Genomic DNA, 14,653 nt, shown 5'->3' on the forward strand with positions numbered 1-14,653 from the left:
CCTCAAACACACTATCTCCAGTGCCCTACTTAATGGATTTAATATTTCTTCTTTATACTTTAAATACACACAAGGATAAAACACATTTTTTCACGTCCATACTTTGGGTGATAGTCAGAAACAAGGGGATCTTTTCTCTAAGATTTCCAGCTGATTAAATGACAGCACTGGTATCAAGCTAGCTGCTCATCAAAGTAAAGATATAAGCCATGCTTTAAGATGCTGATGCAACCCACCCAGACATTCCGACACAGCAGTGTATGAGAAGTATCATATCATTAGTTTTCTGTTTCTTCATCTGCCCATGCAAAGGAGCATACTGAGCAGCTCTGAGAACCTTTTCTGTGGTAGGACTCTATGCCGGTATTACTCTAAGCAAACATTCCCAGCACTTCAAAAACAAATGAGAATAAGGGCAGAGAATGTCAGAATAAGTTAGGTGGAAGGGATGTTTGGAGTTAACTTCTCTAACCAGAAGCTAGGCCAGGCTAACTTTAAAGTTCGATCTCATGGCTCAGGTATTCATAAAACTCAGTTTAAAAAAATTTCCAGAGACGAAAATAACACAACTTCTCTGGGCAACCTGTACTGGTGTTTAGCCTCGTTTATGGTCAAACTTTTCCAAAACTATTACTAAGTAACATGCACAGTTCTTTGCTAGTATTTGGATAACAAACAAATCATGAAGAAGCATCATAAGCCTTTCCAGTATCTAAATGTTATTCATTTGATCTTCATATTTATGGATTGGATTTTGTTCCCGGTTACAAGAAAGAGTCTGAAATAACTTAGCTAAATTCAGGAGTGTGATACCTGTCCCAAATCTCCACCACCATAAAGTCTAACCTGCCTACTCATGGCCTCTTGACTGTAGGAAGTGTTTCTCTTCAGACTAAAAATTACCTGAAAAGTAGCTGGATAAAGCAAGACAGTTAACACTTTACTATGCTTTTCAATCCCTCTTTTTGCATCAATGATAGAAGCAAGATGGGGAAGACAGTCCTCTGTAGACTACATTTTTCCACTTTTGCCACAGCCTAATATTTTCTTCTTCTCTGAAGAGTACATGAAAACACTTCCCTCATTGTCCTTTTCATGATGATTAATCATTAGAATATGATAGTTTTCTCTTCACAAATTCAACAGGTCACATTTGCTTTTTCCATTAGACAGAAACTCTTCCATGGAATAAATGCTACAGGGTCTGCGGTTTTCCAGGCTGCCTATCAAGATACACAGAGCCTCCTGTGCTACAGACATGAGTCTGATTTTCTTGTAACTCTACCATTCATTTCCATCTGGTATTGTACTTAACAGGTTGATTTTCTGAGACACTTCACACTGTGAAGTACGTTAAAGATTGTACCTTCAGTTCTATTTGATTTGCAATTTATACAATGTTTCTCCCTGTACAATTCCCTCTAGTTTGTGCAGTCCTCCTCTATTCCAGAAAAGACACAGTGGACTATAGCCAGTCTTTTCTGGAAAAGTATTTATTCGGAGTTAATCCCACTAGTCACTTTGCTTAATTCCTTTCTAATGTTCAGTGGATAACATACACTGTCCTATACTCAAGCTTTATGGAAAAGGCTGTGCCAAAAAAAGCACTGCATTCAGGTTTTGCTGTGCCTTCCACATGTAGGGAAGACATCATTGGTCATGGCAGAAAGTGTAAAGTAACTCTAAAAATCCATGGTTTTGAACTATCATCATTAATATTCATAAAGTAATTCAGCCAGTAGGAGTGATCTGCCCTACAGAGCCCACTAGACTGAAATTAAGTGACTCTAAGAAGTCAAGGGAAGCCTGCACAGGAAGCAAATCCTTCTTACAACTTTCTGATCTGCATACTGTATGGCATAAATACTCTTCCTAGACCTGAGTGAGGTGTGGCTTGGCCTTGCAATATATCTAACAGCAATACTGGCTTGTGGCTCTTGTTGGCCTGAGTTTTGCCACAAGCTTCAGTCCCTACAGTGTGCCTCCCACTTTTCGATGCACAGTAGCTTGATTTGTGCATGCAGGCAGATGATGAACAGATCAGAGTATTGATTCAACTGAAAAACTGCCTAGCATGTCTTTTTCTACAAGCTGGATCAAAACAACACACCAATAGCTGTGCTATCCAATTGGATGCTGTAATATACACTGTGGCATGGGGACAGGAAAAATTAGAGAGTGGTCAGTTTGTAATGTCACACTGTACCCTCCATCTATCTGGTTGCAGTTGTGCAAATATATTATACAATGCCACGGGGAACTGCAACTCAATGCCCTGCACACTCCAATTGCTACAACAGCCCCTGGCTCAGTTTGTGCCGAGAGCAGCCCTCTCCGACGCAATTCCTACACAAGGCTCAAAAGTAAACATGGGCCTGGAGCAATTTTCAATAAGTAGGTTGCAAGCAGCCACCCTGCTTTAGGGATAAAAGAGTTTAACAGTATGGTCAAAGTGATTCAATGCCAGTTGGTCTCTGTTCCAGAAAGCAATACGAGGCTTGTTTAACCTCCAAGTGCAGACACAAATCATCAGCCTAAACTCAGACTTCTCACCCATAAGAAGAGAAGCCTACAAAGGTGGTTCTTACAGATCTCCATGCAATACCTGCAAAACTCCTAGGAGGAGTTAAAACTTCTTCCAGCTCTTCAATGACAGCCACTGAAGGTTCCTCAGGCCAGGGCTACACAAACAGTTGGACGCTCATTCTGCCTGTGATGTGAACTAGGTAGGTGCAAGCCAACTTCAAGCCAGGAGATGTACTGATATAATACACGGCATTGTGACCAACTTAATTAGCAATGCTAAGAGGCATGTCAACATGAGCACTAGGCTCAAAAGGTTCAAAACTAAGGAATTTAACACACCCTCTGAGCTCAGTCTTACTCACAACAGCTTCAGTGAATCTAGGCTTCAGTCTCATCAGTATGCCATAGCCTTGAGCTGAAGGGACCATGTCAATGCTGAGACTGTTTCACTCCATATGCTAGTTCATTATCCAGCTCCTCTCTGTTTTGACTGCCAACAAATAATGATGTTTTTCAACACTTCTCCACTAGGAACTGAATGCACAAACATTGTATCATAAATGCCACCCAACATCTGCCAGGCAGTTACCATCTTCCCATGACTATCACCTAGGCTGAACCTGAGCAAGTGATTTAGTGATGAGCTGTGTCACATCTTCTTACCTATCACATCCTAGATCATCCAAACTCTAATTCTTATGAACAAGAAAGCCCATAGGTATTTGTTTAAAATACCATAGGAAAATTGATTCAAACAAAGAAACCCCACACATTCTAAAATCATTTACTTTGTTAATGAAAAATCAAATATCGAAATCAAGGATGTCAGTATTGCCACAAATCTTAAAGCACCAATGTAGATATGGTGATAATGATATATTAGCCACTTTTTTCATCCTTTCATTTAACAGACAGTCAAAACTCCTGAAAATATTATTATTTAACATAGGACTTATTTTAAAACAGTACCAAAAGATTAGCAGAGCAAAACTCATTGGTCCCATGGCAAACAGAGTATCTGTGTCACTGGGATGATGTGAGGACCAGATTTCAAGTAAAGTATTTCAGAGATTAAACAACAGATTAGTGACTTGCCTTATATGATCTGTAAATTTATTAACTGCAACCAGAGTACTCAATCAGGGCATAGTATTTGATTTCCCACATTCAACTTCTTAATGCAGAGCTCCCTGTTCACTTTGTAGTGCTTTGCTGTACTTATCCAACTGCTACACAATTCAAACATCTCAAAATAACTTAGAATGTGTAAATATTTTCAATACCATTGAGTAAAAGCAAAAACTAGTTGCCTGACGTTTACAATTTATGTAACTGTAATTATGTGATCTGTATATGATCTGTAATTTATTAACTTATATGATCTGTAAATTTATTAATTGCAACCAGAGTACTCAATCAGGGCATAGTATTTGATTTCCCACATTCAACTTCTTAATGCAGAGCTCCCTGTTCACTTTGTAGTGCTTTGCTGTACTTATCCAACTGCTACACAATTCAAACATCTCAAAATAACTTAGAATGTGTAAATATTTTCAATACCATTGAGTAAAAGCAAAAACTAGTTGCCTGACATTTACAATTTATGTAACTGTAATTCAAATTAAGCAACTACCTTTTTATATTTTCATTCTAGCAGTTTGAGCTTACTAAAATAATTCTCCTGCTACCCTGTTACTTCATTTCCCATCCAACATTTAAAGCCTGCAAGTAAAATATAGGGCCTAGCAGACAATCCCATAAATAGCTCAATACTTTGAAAACTACAATGCAACTTTCTTCCAAAATAAGGCATAATAGATGCAAAAGCGTCTACTGAAAAAAAATGTTTAAATACAAACCAGTTACAGAAATCCCTGACAACGTGCAGTTAATGGACTACATTATAGCAACCACCAGTGTGAACAAATTCATTACAAAAGCCAGATGACTGTTCTATAGACATGCTCACCCTGAACACAGACATCTAACACATCTTCTTACTGCCATAAATAGGTGCAATTCCTGCGAAACTACATGCTGCACATGGCCATGTCCTGAAGCATTAAATACAAATGTCCCTCCAGTTAAACCTCTTGAATTGATCCAAAGGGACTCTATGTCCTTCTTCTTAGACCAGAGCCCTCTGCAATGCTCACCAAACTCCTTGCTGTCTTCCTTTCTGCTTGTTCAGACAGTAGAGGCACAGCAGACGTTTAACGCACTGCCACCCTCCACTGCAGTACAATGCCTGGACAAAATTTACTGCACCAAATAAAATAGCTCTACATCTCACAGCATTGTAACTGAAGAAATGCAGTTAGAACTATGCACTATGTCCACCTTAAACATCTATCGAGCACATCCTGATGGATGCATGTGCATTGGGCATTTCATTCTCACACCTTCTGCACTGCTGCCTGATGATGAAATATGAGGAAATCAGATTTGCAGGTCACTGCCCAGCTCTCCTGGCCTTTATACTGACATAATACTACCTACAAATATAAGCACATGCACCACACACAGAGAACGCACATACATGAGCACTGTATGCACAGAAAAATTATGCCTGAGATTTTTTAGAAATGGGTGTCTATAGTTAGATTTACAGATTCACAGGGAGATATGAGTACTTTGAAGTTCACCCTTCACACGTACAAACTAAAATTTTCAAAGCCTGGTGAAAGAATGTCTAAAAAAGTTAAACTGCTCTGCTTCTGAATGTAATATATACATATGCTCATATGCCTATAGTGAATTTTTAATATATTCTAGAGAGGATGCAAAGAGGCTGGTTTAAGTTGACTTTTTTGACTGTAGAAATGAATCTGTTGAAGAATGGATCAGAAGCTGAGAGTAAATACAAGCACAAATATGTATAATTGCAAGAGCCCTGTAGATACCAGATACCTTACAGGAATTGCAAGTGTTTGAAATAACACCATCCTGAACTGCAGTTCAGCAACTGGAAACATCATGCCAAATTTCACTCTCATTTACACCTATGAAAAAATCTGTAGCGACTCCACTGAGTGAAATGGTGATATTGTTGATGAAATTAAAATAAGAGCAGACTATGAGCCTCCATCTGTATAAAAGTACTAAACAAGCATAGTATAAACGTATAGTAAAAGTACTATAATCAAACAAGTTCAAAGAAACTCTAGATTCTTGCTGTGGAGAGGGGATGGGAGCCAGGGGTTAGATATACCACCTTCCTCTGTACACACTCCCACAGCACCCTGGCTCTGCAGCCACCTCTCCTGTCCCTGCTCAAGCCTGGGGCTGAATCTGCCTGGCAAATAAAAACTAAATAATATCCATGCAAACAAAAGTACATACCCAGATCTACCATCAACTTTTATGCTCTAAGCCAGGCCAATAAAATATAACTTTACTGCTTTGGACTTTAAAAACATGTTTATTCACATACTGTATGTGCTTAAAATCCATCATCAGCCTCCAAATAACATATTTTAAAACATCCCAATCATCACAAAATGTGGATTAAATTAGTGCAGCCAGACTAGGCTTTACTTTGCAGCAGTATTTTCCTCAGCTAGTCCTGTTTTAGTTTTCCTGCTTTAGTTTCGTGCCACTGGCACAAAACTGAAATCCGAACAGCAATCACTAACCAAAAGATCTAGTTCAACTTCTGTGACAAAGAAATTCATTTTTCATAAAACCTCCTCCCAAACAAAAGAAAAGGGGCTACACATGGTATCTGTGATGTATCACTGCAAAGTACAAAACTCAGCACAGGAAAAGATTCCAAAACTTGCCAATAGTCACACATAATAGCAGGAGATTTTTTTTCCTTACTTCTCTTTATTATGTGCTTAATAGCACATTTTTATTAGAAAAATTCAAGTTAGTAAATGTAATGTTCCATATGCAAAAAGAAAAGGCACGCCATGCACTGCCTACTTTTTGGGTTGTTTTTAGTAGGAGAAGACTCTTCTCTTTTTATCTCAAAATAGAATAACAAGTATTTGATTCTGTACTTTTCCCCTTCCTACCTTTCTCCCAATAAATAGGTGACTGATATCAAACACGGGGGGGAAAAAAGGTCACCAATTAAAAAAGCAGGTTAGAGAAGTTTCATTCCATTGACATAATTCCTGTTGCACCTTTGCTTGTGACAGCAGAGAACAATCTCAATTATGCAAATGCTGCCTTCTGATCTTGTGCCTTTTCTTAATAGACAAGTGATGCAGGAATTCCTGTTTTGTGGCAAATTGTTTGATTTTGAAATTTCTAGCACAAATTCAGTCCAAACATTTTTCTGCTGTTGCTGTTTCACAAATGAAATCTAAAATTTTGCTGATAAACATTTTCTGATCCAAAAAGAAAACAATGACATTTCACTTCAAAGTATGTAATATATTTCAGAAGACATATATTACATAGATTTTTCTTTTTTTGAGTTGAAAAGGAAGACTGTTAGGGGCTAGTTTGATTTGAATATGGAATGGCACTACTCAGGATAAGGAAGGAAGAGGGACATTAATTCCATATAAAAAATAGAGAAGGTGAACAATAACAGAAAACAGAGAAGTTGAGGTGGTAGAGGTTAAAGACACTTATTTTAGAAGCAAGGCAAGCGGAGAGGGCAATCTGCCACAAGAAGGGCTTCTCTCTGGCGACAGGGAAGCAACAGGTTCGTGCTCACAAATAAGCTGGTAGCTGGAGGTGGGAACCCCAGAGAAATTCTTGCTGCCCCTAGTCTCCATCCATCCATCCATCCATCGTGACAAGGTCTGTTCATATTGTCAGTGCAACTGTATTACCACAAATGACTCCTGGTTTGGAAGACTGCAACTGCTTTCCTTCACTGTCACCCAGCTCACAGCTGAGCTAACCTGTGCAGGAAGCTGGAAGGCAGCAGAGTCCATCTCTGTCCACCATGCTCATGCTGACAGACAAGCTCTTCTTCATCTCATCAGGGCTACAGTGGGACTGTAACCCTTGGCACTAGGATGAGATGCCTTTCTTCTGGACGAGCAACCAGTTGCCCACACCAAGGAATTTTAAAAAAGGGGTGACTTTACCCACAGATTTTATCTGTTATTCAGGTAGGCAGTTCCCTCTCTCCTATGCTGCTATGGGCAGTGTCTCAGCACTCCCACCCAGTCCCCTTCACCACCCCATCCCTCTGCATGTGCTATGGCAACAAGATGTACCACCAGCCTCAATCCATCATGCTCAGCCTAGCACCTTATGCATTCCAAAACAAAACAAAACAAAATTATCTTCATTCATAACTTTGACTCCTTCTCAGGGAATGTGAAGAGTTTTGTTTACCCATAGATCCCCTGGGCTATACCTATATAAGCTCCAGCCCCTAAAGGATCAAGCTGGAAAGTCAGAAGATACAGAACAGACAATAAGCAGACCTTCGAGTCAGCAAATTGCAGGTTGAATGATCGGCAAACAACCTCTCCTCATGAAAAATTATGCTACAGCAACACAATAGTATAGGAGCCAAAAGTATGTCTATTCCTGATTTGTAGACCAGGTTTTAGTTATGCTATAATCCTCTCAGTGTGCCTGCTTAGGATCCCGCAATCACACGAGTCATGAACACTACCCACAAATCCTGCAGCTTCCATGCCGAGCAAGCGACACACCAGATGAAGGATGGAAAATATACATGTGGAATTGTTCTGGGAACTTAAAGCACACATAACAGTAAACAAAGCAAATATGGTGCAAAACCTGTTACTATTTTCACAGCATTTGCAGAGCGAGGCTGCATAAATGCAGAAGGATGCACACAGCCTCACACCTTTCCCCCAAACCCAGCAAATTAAGCACAGCAGCACAAACAGCAGCAGTGAGAAGGAAACACTGTGCAGAAGAGCTGCTTTGTTTGCTGCTGTGTTACAGGTATATGTTTGTGTATGTGAGAGAGCTGAAGAATGAGCGTTTAAAATTACTTTTCCTTATGCCTCCTCCAGAGCCTTGGCTGTGCATGGGGACTGAACCAGGAGAGATTCCCTTGGTGCTGTGTTCCCTCTTCTAGATACAGTCTTAAGCCAGCTTAAAAAGGTTGCTGCTGTTGTTCCCTGTCCTACTTGGGGACGGCCTTCACAAAGTCAGTGCCAGTGTGGTCTGATAACTGGAAAGGTTGCCTCTGCTCTTCGATGAAAAGGCAGTGCTGGGGTTGGATACCAAAACACTTGCTGAACAAGAGGCACTACAGACAAATTTTGGCTGGTGGCAGGAGAGATGGCTGAAAGCCAGCTGACAGACTGGAGCAATATCAATCTCCATGCTGGGGGAATCCTCTAAAAATGCTACTGAAGCAAAGAGTAACCACTAGTGGCACAGTGGCAAACAAGACAAGAGTGATCTTGAAATCCCGGAAGAGAAAAAGGCAAACAGCTGAACTCATCAACATGAACTTGAACCATGGCACAGGGCAAACATGTGGCATGCCGTATGGAAACGCAGAACAAAACAGAAAGCTTGGAACAAAATGAAATTTAAAATCTGCTTTTATTTCAAATTACACCACTAAACATCTAACTGAAAATTGTGTTGAAGTTGAAATGACTTTGTGACATGTTGTTCCTTGAAGACTGCCATTTTCCATTTAAAAAAATGTATTAAAAATGTTTCAATCTGGTTACCTTCTATCCAGCAAGCCTAGAAAACATTAAATTATGAGCTAAAACATAACATCTGCTCAGCCAGCATTCATCATAACATTTTCAGGAATCCAAATACAAAACTCCTGGAAAGGAAGGACAGCGATCACTCCAGGAACAGATTTAAAACTTTAAATGGGTTTGATAAATCACTTTTTTTAAAGACAGGTTGCCATGTCGCCTCCTTTTGCCCACTGTTGCTAGATATAATCTGTCTGGGAACAGGTGATCAGACATCCATCTCTAAAACAGATGAGCCTTCTGTCTCTGTTCTCCTACAAACCAGAATGACCATCTCATAAGCCACACAGTCCTGGAGCCTAATGACGTTCTGTATTTCAGGGGGTCTTCTACTGAATGGCCTCACACTGAAGCATCCCAGAAAAAGTACCTATGCTGCCAAATCCAGGGCTTATTTGATTACAATTTTAAGAAAAAACTTCAGTTCTTCCTATATAATTTTCAATAAGCATCTGAATGAAATCAGATCATGAAGACATTAGATCAAGAGGACCTAAAATTAAGGATCCAGAGCATCTCTCCTATAAGTAAAGGCTGAGAGACCTGAGGCACATTCATTAAGTTCACTGGTGAGATCAGAGAACTAATTTCCCATGGCAAACTCTATGGGTCTATTGGTGAAAGACCAGAGTTGGAGCTGAAACACCCATCATCAGAGCAAAGGGCAGTGGAGAGTCTGTTTTATTTCTTGCTTTCTGTCCTCTAAGGAATACTGCAGGCACAGACACACCTCCTAGGTTATATAGTTTATTTGCCTGTCAGTGTGAGATTGGTCCCTACACTTTAACACTTGCTTTTGCCAAGTTAGATGCGATGCAATGCTCTTAAGGAAAATGAGTTTATTATGAGCCCACTCAGACACAATTTTGCAGTACCCAATGGATTACAGTGATGCATCATATAACAAGGGAGGTGCCAATTTCTTCAGGCAACATGCTAGTCCTACATAACAGGATCCCTCTGAGTGTTAGGCCCAAATATAAATCCTCTCGCCCCCTTGCTGCAGCATCAGTTGTCTGTCCTGCTCAAGGCACTGATCAGCCCTGGCATCTCTCAGGTGTGAGAAGCGCAACTGCGTTGCTGAGTGGTGGTAATGTGCAAGAAACAGCCCAAGCTGTGGAAGACTGAGAGGTAATTTTGTGAGCCTCATATTTAGATGCAGCTTTACAACCCCCTCCCCCCTCAGGTCATACAGCAGCCCAGCCTGTTCTCCAGGAATCCCGCTGAAGATCCCCAGTCTCTTTTGCCTTGCAGAGAACTTTCAAAAATTACTCCAGCCTGTGGTCACCTGAAGCTGTTCACAAAAGGCAAAAAAGCAACTCTGAAGAAGGTGGTTGGAAAAGAAGTAACCACGACACAAAACATGCAGAGAAAATGCCAGAAAGCTGATGCAATCATCCTCTCTCCAAACACTCAGCTACATGGGAAGACCTGTCTCAAAGATAAGCTGCAGGGCTCCTCCTTTTCACCAAACCCATTTGGATGAATTATATTTGTGGTGTCATCTTATGCAGGGTAACGGTTTCCTTGCAAGGTTTTCTATAAGAAACCGACAACACACTAAAGTGGAAAGTTCACCTATTTAAACATTTTTCCAGTATATCTGCTTCTCATCTGTAAAGCCACTCGGAAGCTTTCAGCCACGTTTCTCAGTATCTGAGAGAATGAAGCAAGGAAGCCAGCCACACAAAATACTCAAGATTAGGAAACAGAGCATTCCATAGCTATTTAAAACAAGTAAAATACAAAATAGTCCCTAACTTTCAACTTCAAATGGCAAAAAGAATATTAATACAGTTGTATTAAAATAATAAGGCAGCACCAAAAAAAGTATTAAGACATGATAAATATAAGATTGTTCACATACCCCTAATTCACCGTGAGAATGTACATTAGAAACGTTTTTTTCCCAAACACTTGCTATTTTTCTGCATATTTAATCACAGATGTGGGTGCTTAGCAACTGTAAAACAAAGTAATTTACTTAAATATCTGAGTATAGATTAAGGTACTTCATTCTATTTATGTGCTCCTAAAATGCTGTGTCTGCTTTATAATACTGTTGAACATCCAGAGAGACAGAATCCTCATATATGGATTCCTAAAATAAGTCACTTATATTTGTATTTAAGCAAAGAAATAGCAATTTGATTTTGCTCCATAGGTATCTGTATGAGCGTACACATATGCATGTATGTACTTTGTACACAAGTTACCCACAAATACAATGGGAAAGAACACAAAAAGATCTAGGAAAATGAACTATTAACATGTTAAAAAACTATTCCATTAGTTTGAGAATAAATGTAGTTACATGATATTAAGGTCTGTATCATTCAGTGTATCAAAAATTAAGAAGCAGGAAGAGTCTTTTGTTAGAAATGCCTATATTTTAGACTGGAAACAAACAGGAAAATCATGAAAGTTCCAACAGCTCAGAAACATCATGGAGCTGCTGCACTGCAGTATTTCACTAGTATTTTCAAACACAGAACATGGACTTCTTCAAGTTACTCAAAACACTGCCTTCATAAAGGGTTTGGCTGAATAAATTAGTCAAAAGCATATAAAAAAGGTATTTCCCTAGGTTATGCATAATTTTCTAGCACTCACAAGCAAAACAAAGTTTTTGAAGAGAAATAATGCATTTTGTTACTCTAACTGGTCTGGCTGAAAAAAAAACCAACAAAAAAACCAACAAAAAAATATAATTTTTTAAGCACGCAAACTTTACTTCATATCTCTTACCTATTTGCTTCCTGTATTGGTCAATAGGAGTCCTTGCTGTAAAGGCGTCTTTCCTACCCATCGTTTTCAATCCAAAAATCACTGTCAGTATTAGAAAAAAAATGTGCATTATTCCTAAATGAGTTAAGGAAATCAATTACTTACAACATCAGAAAAACCCATAACAACATTTACATTATTACATACAAAGACATAAGCCCAGTACAAAGAGATAGTGGAGTTAATCATAGCTATTTTGAAGAATATTAGATAAATTCTAAACATACCTTTTTCCCCATTGCATGGATTATTAACATTACAGAATGCCAGTTAGTTTGAGTGAAAAAAAAAAAAATCTAAACTGATTGCAGCGTAATTCACCATTTAGTACCACTGAATTACATTCCTTTTTTTTTTTTTTTTTCCTTTTGTAACCCAGGGACTGAATGTAGTATGGTAAACTGCTCGTACCATTGGCAAACACATTCCCACTATGCCCAGGAGTCTGAGGTCAGACTAAGCATGTGTGCATCCACGGGTATAATTGCTCAGTAATTGCCCCCAGTAGGGGCAGCCCTCCAGCCACCCTGAGCAAAAGAGACGAACAAGATACCTAAACCACAGCAACTTCACACTCTCCTACCTTCCTGGCATGGGCTTTAGAGATCTGCAAATTAAAAGAAAGTGGAGAATAAAGGTGAGAGCTGGGGCTGTGCCCATTTTATACCTCTCAGCTAAAGTATTTAAGAGTTTACCATTTGACTCCTCAATGGTCTTCTGATATTGCACAGCACAAGCAGGTGACACTAGTATCACAGAGAGAACTGCACTATCATTCATCAAGGATGCTCCTTTTGGTACTTTGGTGCTCCCACACCATCCATGTAACTGAGTAAGAATCACCTGAGTAGTATTTTAGCAAACTCCCAATATAGCCATTTAACATGTAAAACCTTATGGTCTCTTGCAGTGCTGCCATTCAAAAAATACAGTAAGATTCAACAAACACGCTAATTTTACCTCTTTTTAAATAGTCAAAAACACCTGGCTTTTATAGTCATCCTTGTTGCTCAAACCAAAATGGCTTTCAACCATTTTGGCTGGGCTGAAGTCACAACTTCACAACAATGAAAAGCCCCACCATTTGACCACCTGTGACACAAGAATCCCAACCTCTGCACTCATGAGAGGACTGACATTTCCCAGAAGTGCCAGATTTACCATGCAAGCACAGAAGACGCACAACAGCCAACACTTGCTATTTTTCCCAACTGGCCTTGGCAAACACAGTGCAAAGGCAAACTTCAGCTGAACTGTCCCAGGCAGCCACAAACTGCAGATTGTGAAAGTATGGCCTTGGAGTTTCTGCGAGTGTTTTCGTTTTCTGTTAGGCACAACCATCTGGGTTACAGCAAGATGAGCTTCCCTGGTCTCTGACAAGACACGCTGTCTGGGAAACAGCACTTGAAGGTACCATGATGCAAAACCATGGGCCAAATGCATGCAAAAGCACTGCTCAATGGGCTACCATCAGTATCACAACCCTATACACCCACTATTATTTCCTTCAAAGATTCGAAAGAGGTTTAAAGTATAGTTGCAGGAGTGATCCCAGTTGTTATTCATAAATTTCAAATGGACAAAGTTTCTTCTTTCGTGTTTATCCATTCTCCAAGAATTACTGACGTTTAATATCAAGTGACAGATCTTGAACCAGAAGATGGAATCAGGCTCCCTAAGTGTGGGATACATGGCATAAAATGAACTTTGATGCTCAAAAATCAGCAACCCTTTTTAAAGGTATTCAGGAATAATAAGGTATAAAAGACTGACATTATTTTTTAGTCCAAACTGAAAATTCAATTATAGAGTTCTAATGTTTCCATACATTACTTTGATTTAATTCAGAGAATCCTCCCATTTTACGTGAAACACATAAGCAGCGAGCTGTAAACCACTAGGGCTTTTTTCCTCTCTATTATGTTTCCCAGCTATTCTCTTGACTAAGTTGTATTTCTCACATAATGTTCACACCATAATAATGAGAGCGGAAAATAAAAGTACCATTTGAACTCTCAGCTAATTGACGAGATAACAGATAGATTTGATAACAGATAGATTTTACACCACAAAACTAGTTTTTGGGGTTTTTTTTTTGCCTGTGTTAGAGACTGTTTTGACTTTCCTTTTGCAATTTCAATAGCCTAACTAATGTTTTGTAACAAAGCATCAGCTGTGAAAAATGTTTGCAGTTTTAACAGCGCCAGAAAAACACATTAAGAAAATGCAGGCAAAAATTATTTCCTGACTTAATATGAGCCACAGAGATGCTCACATTTGCCCACATGGCTTGGTGTCACCACTCTAGCATCTAGAACCTCCACTCCTCTTTGTTCTTCAAAGGGATGCAGTAATCATCATTCATTTCCACCGCTTTGATGGTTAGATAGCAAATGCCCGAGAAACCCAGGGAGACATTAGCACATCCAGCCACAATGTCTAATAAGACAGCTATTTGCATAAAAGATCAGCCACAATTTAAAATATGTTGTGATAGATGTGGAAAGGGAATTACAGATCTATATTAGCATGTACAAAACCAAGATTGTTTTCACAATTTAATTCCTCAGGGAGTGTGGCTCATCACCTTCTCTTGTAAAGAATCTTGCATTCCCTGAGGAAGCAACTTGCCATGAGGCAGAGTTACACTAAAATACGGATTAATA

At 39.3% G+C, this 14,653-nt stretch overlaps 1 protein-coding gene across 1 annotated transcript in view; it reads right to left on the minus strand.

Annotated features, from left to right (window-relative positions):
* The window catches only part of TRIQK (triple QxxK/R motif containing), a 36,381-nt gene extending 24,355 nt beyond the window's left edge, over positions 1-12,026 (minus strand). The window contains exon 1 of the mRNA XM_010006427.1: positions 11,949-12,026. Within this exon, the coding sequence (XP_010004729.1) occupies positions 11,949-12,009 (61 nt within the window). The 5' untranslated portion in view covers positions 12,010-12,026. The remainder of the gene's footprint in view (positions 1-11,948) is intronic.
* Between the last annotated feature and the right edge of the window lie 2,627 nt (positions 12,027-14,653).

This window comes from Chaetura pelagica, unplaced genomic scaffold (genome assembly GCF_000747805.2).
Source record: "Chaetura pelagica isolate M959 unplaced genomic scaffold, ChaPel_1.0 scaffold76, whole genome shotgun sequence".
NCBI classification, from domain to species: Eukaryota; Metazoa; Chordata; class Aves; order Apodiformes; family Apodidae; genus Chaetura; species Chaetura pelagica.